This window comes from Rhinolophus sinicus, linkage group LG07, assembly GCF_036562045.2.
Source record: "Rhinolophus sinicus isolate RSC01 linkage group LG07, ASM3656204v1, whole genome shotgun sequence".
NCBI classification, from domain to species: Eukaryota; Metazoa; Chordata; class Mammalia; order Chiroptera; family Rhinolophidae; genus Rhinolophus; species Rhinolophus sinicus.
The window spans coordinates 78298699-78319029 of record NC_133757.1 but is presented as its reverse complement, the minus strand read 5'-3'; the positions used below and the strand labels follow the sequence as shown (position 1 = coordinate 78319029).

Sequence of the window (20331 nt, the reverse complement as noted above, 5' to 3'; positions counted from 1 at the left end):
AAAAGAGACAGCAAAGTCCCTGCTCTCCTGGACTTGTCACTTGAGGGAACCAACAATAAACAAAAATCCATTAGGTAAGTGCCAATAAGAAATATCAAGCAGGCGGGAACTTGAGAGGGAAAACCATCTTTAGACAGGCTGGTCGAGGAGGGCAGTTCTGACAATAAACTGAGCAGCAGAGGCCTGGTGAGGGGGGCCATACAGCTATGGAGGAAGACTTCTTGGCAGGAGAGTGTGAAGACAAAACCCTTAGGTGGGACCAGCAAGGGAGGAATGTGCTGGAAGTGAACAGAGGGAACGAGGGGAAAAGTGGTAAGAAGGTGGCTCCTAAACTCTGCTGCACATTGGAGTCCCAGGCGACCCCTCCACACACACACACACACACACACACACACAGATTTAATTAATCAGCATGGGGTTTGACCTGGGCATCAGGGTTTTAAAAGGGCCCCAGATGATTCTAACGTGCAGCAAATTTCAGGGACCACTACGACAGGAGATGTGAACAGAAGGGGGGTACTAGATCAAGTGAGGACCACAACGGTCCTGGATGCTGGAGTGTTCTCTGAGTGAGCTGGAAAGCCACATAAGGGTCCAGAGCAGAGGGCCGACCTCACTGGCTACTGTGCAGGAACAGACCACGAGTGGCTGTGGATGTTCCAGGAAGAGTCCACTGAGATGATCCAGGTACTGATGACGTGGCGAGGGTGGTAGCAGCACAGGTAGAGTGGGGGCTGGTTTCTGCACGACAGGATTTTCTGATGCCCTGTAAACCAAGGCATCGGAAAAGTGGAGTAGAGCAGAGACACATAGAAAGGCCAACCAATGGACCATGCAGCTCTGTGACAAAGAGATGGTTCCAGAACTATCTAGCATCCTGCTTGGTTTCTCGTCCTCCCCCACAAACTTACTTGAGGTGACAAAGTATGTATCGGTATGAAGTCTCTAGATAAAGATGCCAAGATTTAGATCTCCATATATACATGCACATGTACACATGATGTGTCTGTCTGTATATACATGGATGCACAAATATGTCACTAAAAGAATTAAAGGATGCATAGACTACCAAAACGGTGGTTACTTCCGAGGGTTAAAGAGACAGCTAAGAGGACTTTCACATTTTACTCTTAAGTACTTCTTCATTCTTCCAATCTTTTATAACAGCTACGTTTGTGTCCCATTCACATACTTTTTGAACACTCAGAATCAGGAGACAGCCTCTGAGCCTTGGTTTCTCCAGGCCCAAAGCATGTAACAAGAGTTATCCCTACCTGGAGCCCTTCAGACTTACTCTACCCACGCTGAGAAACCCTCTTCCATGTCGAGGCTGGCTCAGGGACTCGTGCAGCAGTGAGCAGCACAGGCCTGAGAGGACAGCCCACAGTAGAGGAACGAGTGCACAGCGTACCTCCCTGGGGCCGGGAAGGGCAACCAAATCAACCTCAAGGTCTGCTGCGGCTTCCTGTGGGGAAGGCACCTGTGAGCTGGGCCTTAGTGCCTAAGGGAATCAACCAGGCAGAGCTGGGATTCAAAGCATAGACAGATGGCCCAGTCTCATTGAAATACAAATCCCAAGGCAGGGAGTAAGGGTTGGGAGCCTCAGGCGCGGTAGTAAGGGACCTCCATGTCGTCCTACCATGTGTGTGGGCACCATTTTTGATTCTGCTGGCATGATGTTTCAATATTTTCCAAAGGGAAATGTTTTCAGGCAAGGCCTCCTCTCAGCAGCTCCGTAGCCCCCCCACCTCCCATGCCCTCCTGTCTTGCACACACCACTGTTACCTGTATCCCCGAAGTGGTGAGTCCCAAGAGTCTAAGGAGGACCTTGGTCCAGCAAGGTTGGCAATAGATCTGTGGTGCGAGCAGATTTGAGGGGAATGAAGCCAGAAGTGGAGAGACCGTTCAGGAGGCGATTATTGCAATAATCCAGGCCAGAACTGGGCAGCGGTGGTGGGGATGGAGCCAGGAGACTGATTCAAAAACCTTTCTTTAGGTGGGGGAGGGTACCTTCTTCAGCATAAGGTCGTAACATGTAGACCCAGAGAAAACTTCATCTCCCCTCAACAAATAAGGAATGTAGGATCAAAGGAATTGCACAGTTTGCCCAAGGCACTGAAATCCTCCTGTCCCAACCCGCAATGCCCGATTACCCCTGAACCCCCAAATCAAGCACTTCAATTTACCTTGAGCTTTAAACTGCAGAGCTTCACCTGCTGCCTCACCGCTGGGATCCATGTGATATCGGTTAGCTTTTTCTTGTAATACGGCATCAAAAGTCTCCTGTGCAATTCGCCTTGCTGCCATGTTTCTCTGACCTACAGGGAGAGGAGGGGGAAAAAAAGACACTAGGAAAGACAACTACTGCTCACAGAGCCTGCTCTCTATTTCACCTAATCCTAAAAGCAACCAGGCAGTAATCCATAATCCCGCACAGTACTACAGAGGAAGGTAGGATTATTTTAAGGGGCCTCTGCCCTCAGGAAGCTCACGGGTGTGTGTTGGCTGAGGAGGAGCAAGAAGAGCATGGTGATCTTGGACAAGTGCTTTTGCCTCTCTGAGCCCATTTTCTCAGAATCCCTTAAAAGAAGCGCTATGAAAGCAATCCCTAACCACCATGTGCGTTGCTGGAGGGCAGCATGAAGCAACACACATCACTGAACATAACCGTGTAGGGGAGTGGGAGCATAAGCATCGCACATGGTGGGTAGGAAAGACGTGATCATTCCCATTTCCCACCCAGGGCCAAGAGGCTCTGAGAACCAATGTCCCCTCTGAGAGAAGCCTCTCAAGCGAGTGGAAGAATCCCTGACTAGTGAGAGTTGTAGGGAAGGGACTCCCATCATCTCGTTTACTTCTTGCAATAACCCAGTGAAGTGGGTCCAGTTATGAATGACATTAAACAGAAGAGGAAATGGGGAAATGGGAGCCTCAGGCTAAGTGACCCCCACCCCCACCCCAAGGTCAGCCAGCCTGGACTGGAATCTGGCAAACAGGGCACGGGTAGTGAGGACAAAGACCTGAAGATTAAGTAGAAAGACTGAAAAAGAAGGAACACTGAGGAATCCGGTGGCGGCCTGTCCTTACCCACCAGACATCCCTTCCAACTTGAAATATGCAACCTAAGACCCAAGCCTGCGCTTGCCTTATAGTCTTCCTTATAACCATCACCCCCTTTCCCACCCTTCAGCCCTTTTCCTAGGATGCGCCTTGTTCTCAGCTGGCGAAGGGCAGGGTCTCCAGGCCAGGGCGGCCCGGAACCAAATCAAACGACCTAACCTTTCTGTGCTTCCGTTTCCCCATCTATGGAATGGGCAGCTAATGGTGGGGACTGAACCCGTTAAAAATGGCAAAGGGCCCGATACAGCGCCCGGCCGTGGTGACCGCCTCACGAGGGGCCGCTCTGGGCTGGGGTGGAATGAATGAGCAAGGGAACGAATGAAACCCTTCGGGTGCGGCCCGCCTGCTCCCGGCCTCCGAGGATGAAGAAAAAGGGGTGTTGGGCCCGGAAGGCCGCGGATCGCCCCTCAAGTCTATACGGGCGGGGCGCGGCCGCCGCGCAGCCCGAGGGCCGAGCCTGCGGCGCAACCGCGGGGACGCGTGGGGGGCCAGGGCCCCCAAGGGCCGAGTCCGAGTCCTCCACCCCGGGGCCCACCCACCGACGATACCCGTGCCGGGGCCTCACCCCGAGCCCACCGCGCGCGGAGTCGCCCCCGCCGCTGTCTCAGACTTCTCAGCCTCCACCGCCGGGAGAGGCGGGGACATGTAAATGAGCCAACGGTCTCCGCAGCGCCGCGCAGGCGCAGGCCGCCGCCGAGCCCTAGTGCACAGGCGCAGGCGGCGGCCGCCGCACCCTCTTGCGCAGGCGCACTGCTCGCTCCTTCAGGGAGGAGTACCCTGAGAAAAATTTCCCTGTATGGGGCAGCGGCAACAGAGTGGCCCGGAAAAAGCAGCAGAGACGCCGCCACCGCGCAACTGTTGGCACTCTTGGCTTTACCTGCGCTCATGGCCACCCTTGGTCACTCAGGGAGCGGTTCGCTCACCTGAGGAGGCTGAGGCGAAGCTGCGCAAGCGCGCCGGCGCGCGTACGGCGGCCGGCAGGGTCCTACGGCAGCGCCGCGGGTGACAGACGCGAGCCCCACCCTTTCCCACGTGGCGGCGAAGACCGGGTGAGAAGAGGGAGCCCGGAGACCCCTTGCGCGCCGGCGGGGGCTGGGGGCCGCAGGGTCGGGTTGGTGACTGTGGGCCGGTCTGGGTTGGGGGGAATGAAAGACTCTTACAGAAGCCGCCCGGGGGCGAAATGCCCCACTTCGCAGGCCTCCGTTTTCTTTTCATTCACTACCTGAGTACTTGGTATCTGTTGCATGCCCGGCCCCGCCCTGGAAAGGGGTGAGAAGGTGGGGAGCAAAATGGACTGGGCCCAGCTCTCATGGAGTTAAATTTCATTGGGGAGGCGGCTAGACAGTACAAGCAAATAAGTAAATGAACCATGACACTGCAGGTAGACATAACATCCAAATAATAAAAGAGTGATGTGAAAGGAGAGCCAGAAACAGCGTGATTATGATGGATGCCCCTTGAATAGCTGGGAAGGATTAGAAAGAGACAGGGACGCCCGGGTGAGGAGATCCAGGTAGGAAAAGAGCTGGTAAGGAGACGGTTTTGTTCTGAGAGAGTTGGGACTCCACTGCGGGATGTTGAGCAGGTGAGGAAGGCAGTCTCTTTGTGGTGAATAGACGTGTGGATGTGGCAGGGAGGAAGTAGGCGAGGCCACCTGTTGGGGAGGATGGTGCCTGAACCACGGTAGGTGTGGCTGGCTGGTGGAAGCAGATGAGTAATTCAAAGTCCCCCATGATTCAGTGCACCATTTTCTGGATGAGCAGAACCCTGGCTGTCAGGTGGGGGCCTTGCTAATTTCCTTCCTTTCTCCCAACACATTGAACCCATTGTGGGAGCTGGTCATTTCCCCTCTCTCTTGGCCTGGCCCAGGTGGCTCCCAGATGACCATGCTCAGGCACCATCTTTCTCACGGGCTCTAGATACTTTCATCCCCCGCCAGCCCCATGTCAGACCCAGGAGATCTCGGAGGACCTTTGGGGTGGTCTCAGAGCCAGACATTGATCTCCCCAGCTCAGATGAGCTCAGAGCTGGGCAGAGGGAGGTTTATGGGGGGGGGGGGAAGTGGGGGGTGCAGAGCAAGGCCAGAGAGCACAGGCTCTGAGCGGCCAGGGGAGGCTCCCAGGAGGAGGAGGCCTGGAAGTCCTGGCAGAAGCGCCTTAGAGGACGCAGGTGGAGGCAAGGTGTTCATGAGCCAGGTGTGCATGATGGCCAAGTCTCGTACTGCCTGTGTGAACTCCGGCAGGTTCGTGCCTCGCTGAGGTTCAGATTCCTCTGTAAAGTAGGCATAATGGCATTCCCCTTTAGGACCGTGCCTCTGTGACAAAGTGGCCACTCACTGTGAGCCCACTTGGGTCTGAAGCACTGCCAGTGTAGGTGAAGTAACGTCAGGTGGCAGAGCCAGGAGCAGAGTCCCACCTGTGGTACCAGCTCAGAAATTTCTGTCCCTCGAAGCTGGCCAGGGAACATTCCACCATCACCAGCCTGGACTCCCTATCTCAAATCAGAAAATCCTTAATATTTTCCTTCAGCTTTGACCTTGAAAATTCTTAGCAATCCCTAAACAGGCTTCCGAATGTTCTGGGGCAGAAAGGAATGGGAGACTGACTCTCTGCAAGGGTGCGACGTGGGGTGTTTGATGCCCTTCTGCTCCCACCTCCACAAATAAACTGGCTGTATTACCCCTTAAGTAACCAAGGAAAGGAGCTAATAGGCAATGTTTGTTGAGCTCTTACTCTGTGCCAAATCCTGCTCTAACTGCTTTTTAGGAATTAACTAGTTGAATTTTTACTATAGCCCTATGAGGTAGATTCTGTGTTTATCCCCGTGTCACCCATGAGGAAATTGATGAACAGGGAGGTTACATAGAAAGCCTTGGATGTGGGTGTCGTTCCCCTGCCCCCGCTGGCCTCGGAGCCTGTCCTCCTCCTTCCCGGAGTGTGTGCACCAACACAGATGGAATATTCACATCCTGCGCCACCTCTGTAAGGAGGAGCACAGGCTAGAGTGACTTGTTTCCCACACGGCTCAAATTTGCACTCAGATTTTTGCCACATTCCCATAGTGCTGTCCTAGTACCCCCATGCCTTTGTCCCCCTACCACTTTCTGTGTTGTGTGATCCTAGAATGGACCCAGACCAGAAACAAACAAATTGTTTTAAAAGACTATGTTAGGACAATCAAGGCAGTTGATCAGGGAATGTATATTAGAAAATAATATTGTATCAGTGTTAACTTTCCTGTGTTACATTTCAGATATGTCTGTCTGCCTTTTATTTCCTATGAACTGGTCATTAGCTCTAGAGCTGTGCTTTTAATATGGTAGCCCCCATCCCCTGTAGCTATTTACATTAAAATGAATTTAAATTAAGTAAAAGTACACCTTGCCTTCCTCAGTGGCACTAGCTACATTTCAGCTGTTCAATCCCACCTGGGCGGCACAGATACATAAGAACACTCTGTCCTTGCACAAAGTTCCAATGGGTGTATAGTCAGACTCAGATCTGAGGTTTTGGCAAGATGACTGACTTCACAGGTGCCTTTCGATCTGGTCAGGAGGCAGGTGGTGTTGGGTTTCTCTTTTGATAACGAAATAATACGGGGGACACAGGTACTGTCCACCCGATATCAGGTTCCCCATCAGTTTTGTACCTCATGGTTTTCAACCTGCAGGGATCATCGTCTAGGTCTGTCCTGTTTGGTCAGTTGGCTGAAATTCATCTACAAGTCAGAACTTTCTCTCATCCTCTCTTTATAAACAGATACCCACTTGTGTGAGGGAAGTGGGATAAATGGTGGATTCTTTATTTGCCAGTTTTCAGAAGAATAAGCTGGGTTTGTTTTAAAACTATTATGAATGCACAGATTTTGATTTTGGTATCTATTGGATTTTTGTAAATGTTCGCTTGACCCATCTTTAGCTAGCTGGTGCCCCTTAGGGTTTGCTCCCAAGTCCTTTGACATGACCTTGATGGTCTTTTTTTTTTTTTTTTTAATTGGGGAATATTGGGAACAGTGCGTTTCTCCAGGGCCCATCAGCTCCAAGTCGTTGTCCTTCAATCTAGTTGGGGAGGGTGCAGCTCAGCTCCAAGTCCATTTGCCATTTTCATGTGGGAATTGAACCGGCAACCTTGTTGTTGAGAGCTTATGCTCTAACCAACTGAGCCATCCGGCCGCCCCATGACCTTGATGGTGTTTAGAAGCTTCCTTGTGTTCTGCTCTCACAAGATGCTCCTGGCTCCTCTGGCCCATTTCTTGCCCAGACCTGGAAGCAGCCATTCTTCCAGGAGCCCTGGTTATGGTATTTAGAGACCGCAGTTTGTGTTTGGGGTGCTCATTGCTGCTGTGGTGTCATTTCTCCTAGGCATTTTTCAGTTGGTACAACAAGAAAATAGTTTTTTTAGTTTGCTTAAGAGAATATACATCATGAATTTGCATTGATACTTCCAGTTCAAATTTAGGAATTCTGAGTTTTTAACTTCTTTGATTTTCTTACGTTAGAATCTTTTTTCTTTTATGCTGGTTCCTAATGACATAAACATTAGTACTTATTTGCTACATCTATAATAGTTTCAGAATAACATTACTAATACTTCCAATAACATGATTACTGAAAACTGTTGAAGATTTTCTTTTGTATTTCATACTATCCTTAGCATATAACCCAGTAAGAATGTGCAGTTACATAACTGTGTTTTAAAATCACATGAAGTGATCTGATTGGTGCAGATATGCTGTTAGATTCCTGGACTTCATTTTACTCTTGCTTTTTAGGGATTGCTTTTATTTTTATTTTCATTTACATTGGTTTATTTCTTTTCCTAACCGCATAAAGCATTTACCTGGGCTCCAAATTCAAACCTGTAAAACAAGTACGTTCAGAGAGAACATCCAGCTTCTAGTCCTGTCCTCACCACCCTTTTCTCTACCTCTCCTTACAGGTGACTCTTTCTATTAGTTTTTGAGTTATCCTTTTTATTTATTGTTATTAATTTTTATTTTAAATTTGATTAGTATAACAGTATGCTATTATAATATCTTACATAATTATATACAAACATAACTATATAATAAAGTAATATATTGGGGGTGCCAAAAAATGTATACAAGTGGACACTTTGGTCAACGTTGCTCAAGCAGTAGTTCGCTGTAATCAGAAATGTTTGGACGCTTTTGTGAGCACCTTTTATAATCGCAGAAGTCAAATGTGACTTGTAGTCATCTTTTGTTATCGGGATACATTGAGTATTACAATTTTAATAGTTTTTTTCCTTTCTTAAAATGTGTATACATTTTTTTGGCACCTTCTGTATAGTTATAGTCGTATGTATTATATATAATCATTATATACAACATAATCATATTTACTATGTTACAGTATAATATAGTACACAGTATATATAGGCTATTCATATATAGCATAGTGTATATATACAGCATACTACTATATACTATAGTAAAAAATAATAAAGATAAAGTAATAGTTTAATAATATTAATATGATATATGATTATATCATATATAATGATATATTATACTACTTTATTATTTTATATAACAATCATATAACATGTTATTAAGCTATTATTTTTTACTATAAGGACATAATTATATTAACATTCCCCCGTTCTAATAAAATGTAGTAAACTACCTGTCCTCTTCTGCAGTTTTTGAAGCTCTAGGGATGTTGGGATGTCACTCTATCCTATGATTCAGGTTGTAAGAATTTTCCAGGGTGGTCACACAGCTCTAGCCCCAGTAGATGCTCCTTAAATTGTGGCCAGGCTCCCAGCTGCCCTCTTGCCCTGAATGAAGCTTTCTTCTCACCTTAACTTCTCAGCTCAGGAGAGTCTATCAGGCCCCGGTGGCCCCATGCACATGGGATGAAGATGGCCTCCAAGCACATCACCCAGGAGACCTTCGATGCAGCTGTTCTTGAGAACATCGAGGAATTTGAGATGGGGCCAGAGGAAGCAGTGAAAGAGGCTGTGGAGCAGTTTGAATCACAAGGTAAGATGGTGCGGCTCTGTCCGGCTCTGGTCCGGCTCTTTGCTCGACAGCCCCCTCCTGTCCATGGCTCTTAACGTGCGAGAGTGCTGTCCTGCTGTGGCCCCGTCTCGCCTGGCATGGCAGCCCTGGGCCCCTTTCCCTCTCCACACTCTGCCCCAGGCAGGCTGGCGCCCACCCTCTACTTGCCTGGACCTTACCCAGGCATCTGCAGGGCGGATCCTTCAAGGTGGGTCTCCTTTTAATTGTCACTTCCTCGAACAGGCATTTCCTGACCACCTCTCAAGAAATAGAGCCACCTACCGCCATGCTCCACCTGCACCCATGCTTGAGTTCAAGAAGGCAGAAGTACACGTTGATTACCCACCTGTGCAAACAGGTGTCAAGTGTCATGCTCAAACCAGGCCATGGAGGGAGTGGTTAAGAGGGAGTTGTTTCTAGTGATGTGGACAGGATTAGGAGACCCTGCAGGCCACAGCAGGGACCTCTCCTGCCCCAGGAAAGGCCGTGACGGGGTGAGGGTCGCCTGGCAGAGGCAGGGAGCTGAGAATGAACACCTGCCCTCCCACTCCTTGTCTCGATCCAGCTCCCCATTGGCCAAACCCAGTCAGACGCTGGAGGGCAAGGGAGCCCAGGAATCCAGCCTCAGAGATCAGAGGCTGGTGTCCCGGTCACAGAGTGGGATATAGACACTGGACAGGGTCTGGAGGGGCACCCAGAAGTGTCCTACACAGTGGGGGTTTCCTTTGGGGGTGCCAGTGAGGGCAGCGATGCAGCCAGGGGAAGGAGTGATGGGTATCCCAAGGGAGAAGGCTGTGGGGTCCTCTCCCCTTTCAACCCGCCAGGCAGAATGTGCCTCTCACTACAGTGATGGTGGACTCTGCTCTGCTCTTCTCCTGCTCTGCTCCCTTTGGCTGGACAGGGCTGAGGGGCAAAGGCCCCCTCCCTCTCCCCCCACACCTTCCGTGTGGATGTGGCTGTTAAGTCTGGCCTGGGTGGGGAGTGGGGTGCGGGGGGGGGGGGGCCTGGGCAGATTCCTGAAGGCCTCCTAAGTGGGTCATCCCAGCAGAAGGGACATGAGGTGTGACCCCAACCGGCCACACTTGTTTCCTGACTCCTCCTCATCCCTACAGGTGTCAATCTGGGCAACATTATAAAGATGGCGCCCAAAGTCTCTGCAGATGGACCCCAGGAGCCCACACACGAGATCTTGCAGGTAGGAGGGGGCGGCCCATGTGGTCAGGGCTGACCTTACACGTGTGGTCCCACACACATCACCTTGTAATGGTCTCTCAGGGGTACCTTTTCCCTGGTTCCCAGATGGCAGACGTAAGCTCCGAAGGTCAGGGCCTGCCCAGCGTGTTCAGGCAGGCCGAGTTTGCAGCCAGGGCTCCCTGAGTCCATGTCTAGGGCCCCTCGGGGGTGGACAGCGCTCATGGTTTTCCCTGGTGTTAGGAGCCTGCTGGTAGAGGGCACCGTGGAGGAGATTCTCTCTGGCCTTCCTACCATCGAGTTTGCTCAGTGGGATCATAGTAAGGCTGTCACCTATTGAGCACCGACTCTTAGCTCTTAAACTGGCCTGTAGGGTAGGCAGTGGCATTCCTGCATTCTTGATGGGGAGACGGAGGTTCACAGCCTGCCCTTGTTTTCTAGCAGCCCAAACAGGGAACATCTAGCTCACAGGAGTTAAGTCCTTCCCTTAGGGGCATGCATGAAATGGTAAGCTCTTGGTGAAACAGCAGAAGCTTTTTGTGTTTATTGAGAACGGGCTATGAACTCACTTCTGTGCAAAGTGCTTTCCTTGTACTATCTCAGTTATTCTCTGAAGGACACCTGCAAGATTGGGATTGTTATCCCTGTTTTACAGATGGGGAAATTGAGATCCAAAGATAAGGCAGCAGGGGAGTGTAGTGATACAAGAGGAAGTTGGAGGAGACAGCCCTAGGTGTGATCCCAGCTCTGACTAAAGGCAAGGTGCTTGCTTCTCCCGGTCCTCAGAGTCCTCACCATCTCCTGCCTTACAGAGCTTTTGTGAAAATCATCTCGTTGTTTTCTTTGCTAGTAAGGATGAATGTATTTTAAAATGATCTTGTATTCTGGCAATTTTTCTATGGGTGCTTCATCTTTTTTTGTCTTACGGATTTTTAGATGCCCTTTATATATGAAAGATCTCAGTAACAACGATCTCTAACAATCATTGAGTACTTCTGAAGTGCTCAGCATCGTACTAAATGCTTAAAACACATGATCTCAATCTGTAATTAGCCCATTTTGTTGATTAGGAATCTGAGGCTTCCCAAAAATAACTGTCTCACCTATGGTCACAGCCAGTGAGGGGCAGAGCTGGGACCCAGACCCAGGTCCCTTTCTCAGGGAAGCCAAGCTCAGAGAATGGCTCGAGTGTCTTCTACCAGCAGTATAGGAAACTCCTTATTTGTTTCCAGCCTTTGCTCTTTGATTCTTCTTAATTTCACTTGTAAAATTTTATTTTTCTTTACAGAAGACAATGTGAATATGTTCTTGGCATAAAAGACGCAAGCAATTCTCAGGCATTTATAGTAACATCTGAAAGTCCCTGCTCTGTGCATCCCACCAGCCTCCTTCTCGCCCCTCCCTGGGGGTGGTGCCACACACTTTGGCGTTTGCATCTCCCAGCCCTTCTCATGTGCCCGCGGCACTGTTGACCTCTGCTTGTGTGTTTTAGTTCTGATGCATACAAACTGCTTATCTGTGGAGGGAGAAAAATTCAACTTTGTGATGCTGCCTTTTGAAGTGAATCAGCTAGAGTTATGAAGTTTGTTGTAACAGACTCGTACAAATAAAACCAAGATGAAATCTTGAAACTCTGAGTAGAAAGTGAGGCTGGCCGGTTTTATGTGTGGGAAGTTGCAGAATAAAAGCCATCAGTCATAGAATGACCCCAGGGTTAGAGGACAGAGCCCTGTCACCATGCTGAGCTGTCACAGGTGGAGCACAGGTTTCTCTGCCACCTCCACATTAGCAGTTGTCCTCTGCTCAGCCAACCTGCAGGGTTTTGGGGTCACAGGCAGCACCGAGGAACTGTGAAGACAACCCCCATAGCCAGCTGACTCAGACTCAGCGTTATGATCAGACCCAGGACAAGAAGAGATTTCCCATAAATTTGATAACCACCAGTGTGCAAATATTGGTCATTTTCTGTCCTCTCTTTATCTGGTTACATAGAATAGTTGTAACTCTAGTATATTGTGTCTCAATGGCACTTGTGTCATATGCTTTTCAAGTTTCTTGCAGGGTTCCAACTAAAATGCCACAACCTCTGTTTGTTTTGTTCTTGTGGTAAAAAACACAACATAAAACCTACCATCTTAACCGTTTCTAAGTGCACAGCTCAGTGGCATTAGTACATTCACATCGCTGTGCGGCCATCACACCAGCCATATCCAGAACTCCTTTGTCTTCCCAAACTGACACTGTCCCCGTTAAGCACAAACTGCCCTTTCCCACCTCCCCCAGCCCTTGGCACCCACCATCTACATTATGTCTATGAGTTTGTCTCCTCCAGGGACCTCATATAAGTGAAATTTTGCAGTATTTGTCCTTTTGTGTTTGGCTTATTTCACTGAGAATAATGTCCTCAAGATTTATCCATGCTGTAGCAGGTGTCAGACTTTCCTTCCTTTTTACGGCTATGTAATATTCCATTGTATGGATGGACCACATTTTGTTGATCCATTCATCCATTGATGGACACTTGAGTTGCTTCCACCTTTTGGCTATTTTGAATAATGCTGCTGTGCGCCTGAATGTACAAGCATCTCTCTCTTCGAGACCCTGCTTTCAATTCTTTTGAGTGTATATCCGAAGGGGGATAGCTAGATCATGTGGTAATTCTATACTTAATTTTTTGAGGAGCTGCTAAACTGTTTTCCAAAGCGGCTGCACCGTTTCACATGCCTCCATCCATGCACAATGGCTCCAATTCTGCACGTCCCTGCTAACACTAGTCATTTTCTGTTTTCATAGTGGCCATCCTTCAGGGTGTGATGGTATCTCATGGTTTTGATTTGTGTTTCCCTGTTGATTAGTGATGGGGAGCACCTTTTCCTGTGCTCATTGGCCATTGTGAATCTTCTTTGGAGGAATGCCTATTCAAGTCACTACTCCCATTTTAATCTATTTCTTAGTATTCTGTTTCATTTTAACACATGCTCAGTTAAGTCCACAAATCTATCCCAGTGAGGCTTGGCTGACAGGCATCCTTGCCTTTCAGGGCATTTGAACTACATCAAAGGCCTTTGGGCTGAGGGTATCTATAGAAACACCCTTACTGTGTGGGTAGGCTGGGGTGCAAATTATTTCAGAAACTCCAGAGGCATGGATTCATCTTGGACTCCTGCTGAGGCAGGCCCTGAAGTCATGGAGTCGAATAGCAGCTAGTCCTGTCTGTCCTGTTCAGATTGTTTTCTCTCATTATTTTTTCTCCAAGGGCTTAGAGTTGAATTTGAGTGAACCAGTGTGGTTTCATTTGGCAGATGCTAAGTTAATATTTGTGGAATGTATGAGAAAGACAAACAGGAAACATGTGTGAGCAGGTCTGGCAAAGGCAGCTTTTGCCTTCTTCGGAGAACTGACCATTGGTGTATAGCCATGTAACAAGCAACTAGAGTTTCCAGGCGGGAATTCCCGCCTGTTCTCAGGAATTTTTTTCGCTTTCCCATTCCTGAATCCCGAGAAAAGTTGGTCGGGAAATCGGGAAACTTGGCTCCTTGAGCCCAGGTGGTTGGTAGTATTGGCCGTCACATTGTGGGAACGATTCATTGTGGAGAACAGAACACAGTTTATAATCTCAGGATTCGGGAACGGGAAAGCAAAAAAAAATCCTGAGAACGGGCGGGAATTCCCACCCGGAAACCCTACAAGCAACCAAAAACAACAGACAATTTATTGTTTCTTACAGTTCTACTGGGTTGACTGAGCTCAGCTGGATGGTTCTCTTGGTGTCGCTTGGGGTCTCTCATGCAGTGGCAAGCAGCGCTGGAACATTTAGCACATCTGCACTTTGTGTGGTTCCTTGGCAGGGACACTGAGAGGGCTGGGCCTCTCCCTCTAAGTGGCCTCTGAAACTCAAGGCTCCTACAAGCACAGCTGTAGCAGCTGCCACGGCTGGAACTGGCCTCACAGAATGAGTGCAGGCCCAGACCTTGGAGGAGGGGGTGCTGCAGCCGTGCAGCCCTGTGGCTCTTTGGGCTGAGCTGACACAGGTTTCTCCCGTGTTCTGTAGGTCCTGGACGACCTGCAGGAGTCTGTAGCCTGCGCCCGCCCCCAGGAGGTGTCCGTACATCTTGCCCGCTTTTGCGAACAATGCAAGCAGCACAAGGCCTGCCGCTTCCTGGCAGCCCAGAAGGGCGCCTACCCCATCCTCCTCGCCGCCTGGAAGCTGGCTGCCGCGGGAGACCAGGGCCTCCTGCTCCAGGCCCTCAACGCCCTGTCAGCCCTGATTGACAGCCAGCCCGACCTCCTGGACACCCAGGGCCTAAAGCTGCTGGTGGCCACGCTGGCCCAGAATGCCAGCACAGCTGATCTGCTCTGCTCTGGGATACGCTGTGTACGGCACGCCTGTCTGAAGCACGAGCAGAATCGGCAGAGCCTGGTGAAGGCTGGCGTGCTGCCCCTGCTGACCCACGCCATCACCCGGCATGGCTGCTGTGCGGACGTGGTCAGGGAGGCCTGCTGGGCCCTTCGTGTCATGACCTTTGATGATGACATCCGTGTGCCCTTCGGCCACGCCCATGACCACGCCAAGATGATCGTGCAGGAGCACGGAGGCTTGAAGGTGCTCATCGAGGCAGCCAGAGGTAGGAGCAAGAGGGAGAGTCAAGGCTTAGGCCTGCTCCAAGCACGGCCGCCTTCAGGCTCCACTGGCCTCTGTTGGCTTCATTCCACCTACCTGGCAGCCCTCATGGAACAGTATCCTTACTCCTAGCTGCTCCCGGAGAGTTCCAGGCCAGCACTCATTGGCCAGGACCAAGTCCTGTGCCCATGTCTGAAGCCATTTGGGAAGGAGGCTCAGCTCTGTCCAACCACAGATTGAGAGTGAGGAAGGGAGAGCTCCCCAAAGGGAAAAACAAGGGTGTTTCGCGAAGATGGGGTAAATGTCGCTGGCACTCACCGTGGCCGGTCCCAGGTGGCAGTTTACACTCTGGTTCACACTTGATTACAAATCCTTATGCTTGTACATGTTCCTGACTCCAGGGTGAGCATAGTAAACCGGCCATGGGAGGTCACAAAGCTGACATTCAGACCCCAAAGCACCAGCCCCCTGTCCACTGCATCCACCAGGAAAGGCCTGACTGGGGTCTGGGGCACAGAAGGTGCTAGAAGAGTGAGTTTTCCTTCCCGGCCTGCCCGTGGCACTGGCTCCATGGCCAGGCCTGTGTGCAGGATGCCAGCCCTGTCTGCAGCGGAGGTGGGCCTGCCTCAGTCTCCCGTCTACACCCTTGGAGAGGGTGGAAACAGGTCCTGACCCTCTGTGAAGTCAGTCTGCTTTTTCTGGGGTAGCAGAGGAAGGAGCCAGTAGGATATGTGGATGTACAAAAGGGTTATTGCAAGGAGTTGGCCTTCAAATCTGAAATCCTTGGGGCAGGAGCAGACAGCACAGTCCACACGTGTGCTTCCTCCTCCTCAGGGAGACCCCAGTTTCTCTCGTAAGGCCTTCCGCTGCTTAGATGAGGCCTATCCAGACCATTGAGGTTCTCCTTTACTTCGTCAGCTGGTTGTGGATGTTACAGTGTGTAGAGAACATCTCCACGGCACATCCAGATTAGCGCTCATGGTGGCACTGGGGTTGTGGCCTCGCCAGGGGACACACGAACTGACCATCACCGAGCTCTGTATAAATGATGGCTCTCCACCCTCTCCTAACCCACACCGGGCTCAGAGCAGCCTCTTCATCCTGTGCCTCTTAGCTTGGTCTTCACGTCTGTTCAGTGTTGTCGGTCAACTCTATCCATATGTCTCTATGGTTTCTGGGTTTCCAGTTGCACTTAGAAAGGTCATTCCCACCCCAACATCATAAAAATAGTCTCAGATGTTTTATTGTAGTACTATTAGTTTTCTTTTTTTAGATGATACCCTCAGTAGGTCTGGAATTTATCTGGGTGGGGGGAGTGTATTCCCCAGCAGGGGGCGCTGCAGGCCTGGGCAGCCCCTGGTGTTCCCTGGGGCTCAACTGGTACAGGCAGCCACCCCACCAGGCAGAGGATGGAGCAGGATTTGCATCAGGACCACCAGCTCAGAGCCACGGCTGGTCCCCTGCCCCTTCTTCACCCCTGTAGCTCCTCTCCGTCTCCGCAGCATTCCCCGACAACCCCAGTGTCCTGAGTGAGCTCTGCAGCACCCTCTCCCGCCTGGCCGTCCGCAACGAGTTCTGCCAGGAGGTCGTCGACCTTGGGGGCCTCGGTGTCCTGGTAGCCCTGCTGGCCGACTGCAGCGACCACCAGGTGGGCATCCAGAGCCATCTTAGGGTGCGAAATCCCCCTTGCTTGGGTTTTGGTGTGGTATTTTCCTCTACACCAGGGGAAGGCTTTGGACTCCCAGAGAACTCTGCCCCTTTGGTCCTCTGCCAGACACACAAGTTGGAGTCAGAAATCACTGGTCCTGTCTGTTGATCCCAGAACCAAAGTGTGGTTTCCACTTCTCATTGATGCATGGGCGGGAACTAAAGTTTTGGGGCAGACAAATCCACCCACCTGCTGTTACTGCCATTTAGCACCTTTGTATTTTCTACTAGGAGTGGGAGGAACGAGTGGGTGTCACCAGGGCTGGCCCAGACCCCAAGTCAGCTGTGTGATGCTTGAGTGAGGCCCACCCCGCACTGCCTGGGTTTCTTCATCTGTATGACAGGCAGGGACCCCTACTGACACGCCTTCATTTAGCAGTCACTTATCAACCCCTGCTCCACATACCTGGCCCAGGGTCAGGGAGCCTGGCCCGGGGCAGCAATGGTTCTGCTGCCCCCAACCCCGTCCAGTGACGTCAGCCAGGCTCCTGTGCAGGCAGCAGAAAGCTGAATCTGAGCTGGCTTAAGCAATCGAGGGAATGCAATTAGCTTGTACTCCTGGACCGCTGGGGTGGGGGCCTTGATCCACCCCCTCCCTCACTGGTCTGCCCCTCACTGGGGCAGTTAGCAGTCCCAGCGGCATCTGGCTGGCTGTCCTCAGCTCAGGTCAGTCAGAGCCCACCTTGGGCCTACAGCTGTGGCCAGGGGGACCTGGGGTCCTGTTTGCTGGCCTGAGCCAAGGCCTCCTCTGTGTGTGTGTGGGAGGGTGTCAAGGTTGTCTCAATGCCTGGGCTGGATGCAGGTGGCCTAAACCACAGGGTCCGCCTCCCCTGCCTCCCCTGCCTTCTCTATACAGCGAGTAGTAACCCTGCTGTTACGTGCCAACTACACTCCCCAGGGTGGCCCCAGCTGTTGTTCAGACCCTCCCTCGAGCCCCCCTCCACAATACAGCAATCAAGCAGTTAGTGCCTGGTGCAATGGGAGGGGGACTGGCCGGGCCTGACCCCCGTGTGCTCTCCGTGTAGGACCTCGTGAAGCAGGTGCTGAGCGCCCTGCGGGCCATTGCGGGCAATGATGATGTGAAGGATGCCATCGTCCGTGCTGGTGGGACAGAGTCCATCGTGGCTGCCATGACCCGGCACCTGGCCAGCCCCCAGGTACCACCCGGAAGCACATGAGGTGGGATGGTGGGGCGGGAATCCCAGCTCAGTGTCTATATCTGCGTGATGCTCTTTCCATTTCCTCAAGCGGGGCTGAGGGAGGGGTGGAGCCCAAGGGTGAGGGGGGGTGGAACCCAGGGATGAGGGAGGGGTGCAGCCCAGGGGTGAGGGAGGGGTGGAGCCCAAGGGTGAGGGGGGGGTGGAACCCAGGGATGAGGGAGGGGTGCAGCCCAGGGGTGAGGGAGGGGTGGAGCCCAAGGGTGAGGGGGGGTGGAACCCAGGGATGAGGGAGGGGTGCAGCCCAGGGGTGAGGGAGGGGTGGAGCCCAAGGGTGAGGGGGGGTGGAACCCAGGGATGAGGGAGGGGTGCAGCCCAGGGGTTAGGGAGGGTGGAGCCCAGGTGAATGGGGGGGGGCAAGAAGGGGCGGGGAGAGCTTGGTTGATATTTTTGTCACCCTGGTACTGTTCCTGTTAGTACTCAACCCATACAGACCTGGACTGACAGCAGTCCATCCAGGTGAGGTTGCAGGGCACTCCCCTGAGGAGTTGATAATTATGGGGGTCTGTTGGCCGGGTCTCCGTCATCCTGTGACCCATCCGCAGGTGTGTGAACAGAGCTGTGCAGCCCTGTGTGTCCTGGCCCTGCGCAAGCCGGAGAACAGCCGGATCATCGTGGAGGGCGGTGGGGCCTTGGCTGCACTGGAGGCCATGAAGGCACACCCACAGGAGGCCGGCGTGCAGGTGGGCACATGGAAAGAGGGACAGGAGCCTGCTGGGTGGGGGGAGGGGGGGCGCGGAAGGAGGACCTCCCTGTCCCTGCCCCCATCCCCATCATGACCCAAGTCTCGGTTCTCCTTCCTTCCCAGCCTGTGGTCTTACGGCTGCATCCCGACTCCCAGAGTATACGAGCCTCGCTCCTGTCTTCTCCCTGCATTTGATCTTCCCTAATAGGCCCTTTGTAGGGATCTGGGGGGGAGGAGGATTGGGGAGAGCAGATGGGGCTCTGCTGGGGTTTAGGGAGATTGCAGCCCTGCCTTGGACTACTGTCCACACCTCACTGGGGAGTCGGCGGGACCGTGTGCACAGCTTGGCCAGAAACCCATGCTCCTCCCTGCGCTCCCTGGCTCTCCTGTCTCCCACTCCTGCACCTTCCAGCACTGGGGCCTCCTCCTAGTCCTTACACACACTAGGCTCCGAGCCCAATGTGGCCTATGCCATCCTGGTCCTTCCTCCAGGACACCATGCCCTTGACTGGACCTGGCGTCCTCTCCCGACTACCCTTGCAGGAACCTCCTCACACCTCCCCTGCGCCTTACCCACTCTCCCAGTGGTGGCAGGCCTTGCGGTGCTTCTAGGCACCCACACGTGGGAGATATATATGCAGGGTGCAAATGGTGACCGAATGAATATGTCATTCCCAGATGGGCCCTGTGCACACGCCCCTCTTCCCACTGTCTTACTGCGCTCCTCCCCTGGGGCCCCTGCCAGGCTCTGTGACACTGAGGATCCACCCCTGAGAAGGGATCAGCCCCACCTGCCAAGCCCTTGGCGTCCCTGAGCTTTAGTTTCTTCACCAGGGAGATGGGGGATTAGCTGCTGAGAGGATGAAGAGATGCCTCAGGCCTGATGAGTCACAGTGTAACACCCGTGGAATGCCAGCTGTGCTCCTCACTGACGCATTGTGTTATGAGGGCAACCGTGAGGTCAGAGCGGACTCTACCCCAGGGCCCCGCCCACCAGCTCATAGCCCTCACCTCTACTCTCCCTTCCAGAAACAGGCCTGCATGCTGATTCGAAACCTGGTGGCCCGCAGCCAGGCCTTCTCACAGCCCCTCTTGGATCTGGGGGCCGAGGCCCTCATTACTCAGGCCCGGGCCACCCACCGAGACTGTGACGATGTGGCCAAGGCCGCCCTGCGGGACCTGGGCTGCCACGTTGAGCTCCGAGAGCTGTGGACTGGACAGAAGGGCAACCTGGCACTGTGACCCAGCCTTGATCTGGGCCATGAGTCTGGGTGAGTCGTGTGACTCAGGAAATGGGGAGATCCATGTCCTGCCACTCTGCCCCGATACCCCCCCATTCCTCCCCTCACTCAGCAATAGGTGTTTTCTGATGGGGGCCAGGTACAAGTTGGGGGGTGGGAAGGGAGCACTGGTGAGGGGTCTCCACTGGGTCCTGTGCTCCCCTTACCAGCTGACAGTGTTGGTATCATCTGTCCTGCCCCGCCCCCCACCCCGCCCTTTCCTACCAGAAGGGCCTTCTAGCGTTGCTTGAGGCAAAGGGCTGTCTGAAATTGGGCAGCCACACTGGCCAGTCTCAGAGCAGGGCAGGGATCCCGCTCTTGCCCCTTCAAGTCTGTTCTGGCGCTACTCCTGTTTTTCTTACCTGTAAAACGGGTGGCAGATACCTTGCTCTTCTGGCCAGAGGGCAGGGACCAAGGCTGGTCCATCTCTGGGGCCCCAGGCCAGCCAGTGGTGCGTGGTAATAAAAGACTGTTGGTTGAATGATG

At 52.3% G+C, this 20331-nt stretch overlaps 2 protein-coding genes and 1 long non-coding RNA gene across 19 annotated transcripts in view; 1 reads left to right on the top strand and 2 right to left on the bottom strand.

Moving 5' to 3' along the window:
• Window positions 1-4090, bottom strand: part of SUGP2 (SURP and G-patch domain containing 2) — a 24426-nt gene extending 20336 nt beyond the window's left edge. For 6 of the 10 annotated variants that reach the window (XR_012498050.1, XR_012498049.1, XR_012498051.1 and 3 more), the window contains exons 1-2: window positions 3686-4007; window positions 2187-2318 (exon numbers count right to left, since the gene is read on the bottom strand). Coding sequence is in view for 4 of the 10 variants with exons in the window: in XM_074337812.1 (XP_074193913.1) it covers window positions 2187-2318; window positions 3686-4007 (454 nt within the window). In the remaining 6 variants the exon portion in view is untranslated. Of the gene's footprint in view, window positions 1-612; window positions 767-1785; window positions 1855-2186; window positions 2320-3685 lie in introns of those variants that run through there. The other 4 variants (XM_074337816.1, XM_074337815.1, XM_019736844.2 and 1 more) reach the window with 4 other exon arrangements.
• Window positions 4031-20331, top strand: ARMC6 (armadillo repeat containing 6). 7 transcript variants are annotated; one of them, XM_074337821.1, is made up of 9 exons: window positions 4032-4169; window positions 7952-8057; window positions 8957-9126; window positions 10257-10339; window positions 14387-14960; window positions 16459-16604; window positions 17689-17820; window positions 18426-18563; window positions 19595-20331. In XM_074337821.1, the coding sequence occupies exons 3-9, from the start codon at window positions 9000-9002 to the stop codon at window positions 19805-19807; spliced, it is 1413 nt and encodes a 470-aa protein (XP_074193922.1). In that variant the 5' UTR covers window positions 4032-4169; window positions 7952-8057; window positions 8957-8999; the 3' UTR covers window positions 19808-20331. The 7 variants fall into 7 exon arrangements, with proteins under 7 accessions (XP_019592411.2, XP_074193920.1, XP_074193922.1 ...); XM_019736852.2 differs by lacking the exon at window positions 7952-8057 and having other exon boundaries at window positions 4031-4169; XM_074337819.1 differs by lacking the exon at window positions 7952-8057 and having other exon boundaries at window positions 4031-4169; window positions 19400-20331.
• On the bottom strand, window positions 6999-9081 carry LOC141572688 (uncharacterized). Of its 2 annotated transcripts, none has more exons than XR_012498052.1 (2): window positions 8944-9081; window positions 6999-7476 (listed from the first exon to the last, which is right to left on the bottom strand). It is a non-coding gene; the product is annotated as an uncharacterized LOC141572688 (long non-coding RNA). The 2 variants fall into 2 exon arrangements; XR_012498053.1 differs by lacking the exon at window positions 8944-9081 and adding an exon at window positions 8768-8937.

What these genes read in the sequence shown, in the direction of transcription:
- ARMC6 (XM_074337817.1), top strand. Translation starts at nt 9,190, where the DNA reads ATGGCTCTTAACGTGCGAGAGTGCTGTCCTGCTGTGGCCCCGTCTCGC. An exon ending in TTACCCACCTGTGCAAACAG is followed by an intron (nt 9,503 to 10,256) that starts GTGTCAAGTGTC and finishes TCATCCCTACAG; the next exon opens with GTGTCAATCTGGGCAACATT. An exon ending in CCACACACGAGATCTTGCAG is followed by an intron (nt 10,340 to 14,386) that starts GTAGGAGGGGGC and finishes CGTGTTCTGTAG; the next exon opens with GTCCTGGACGACCTGCAGGA.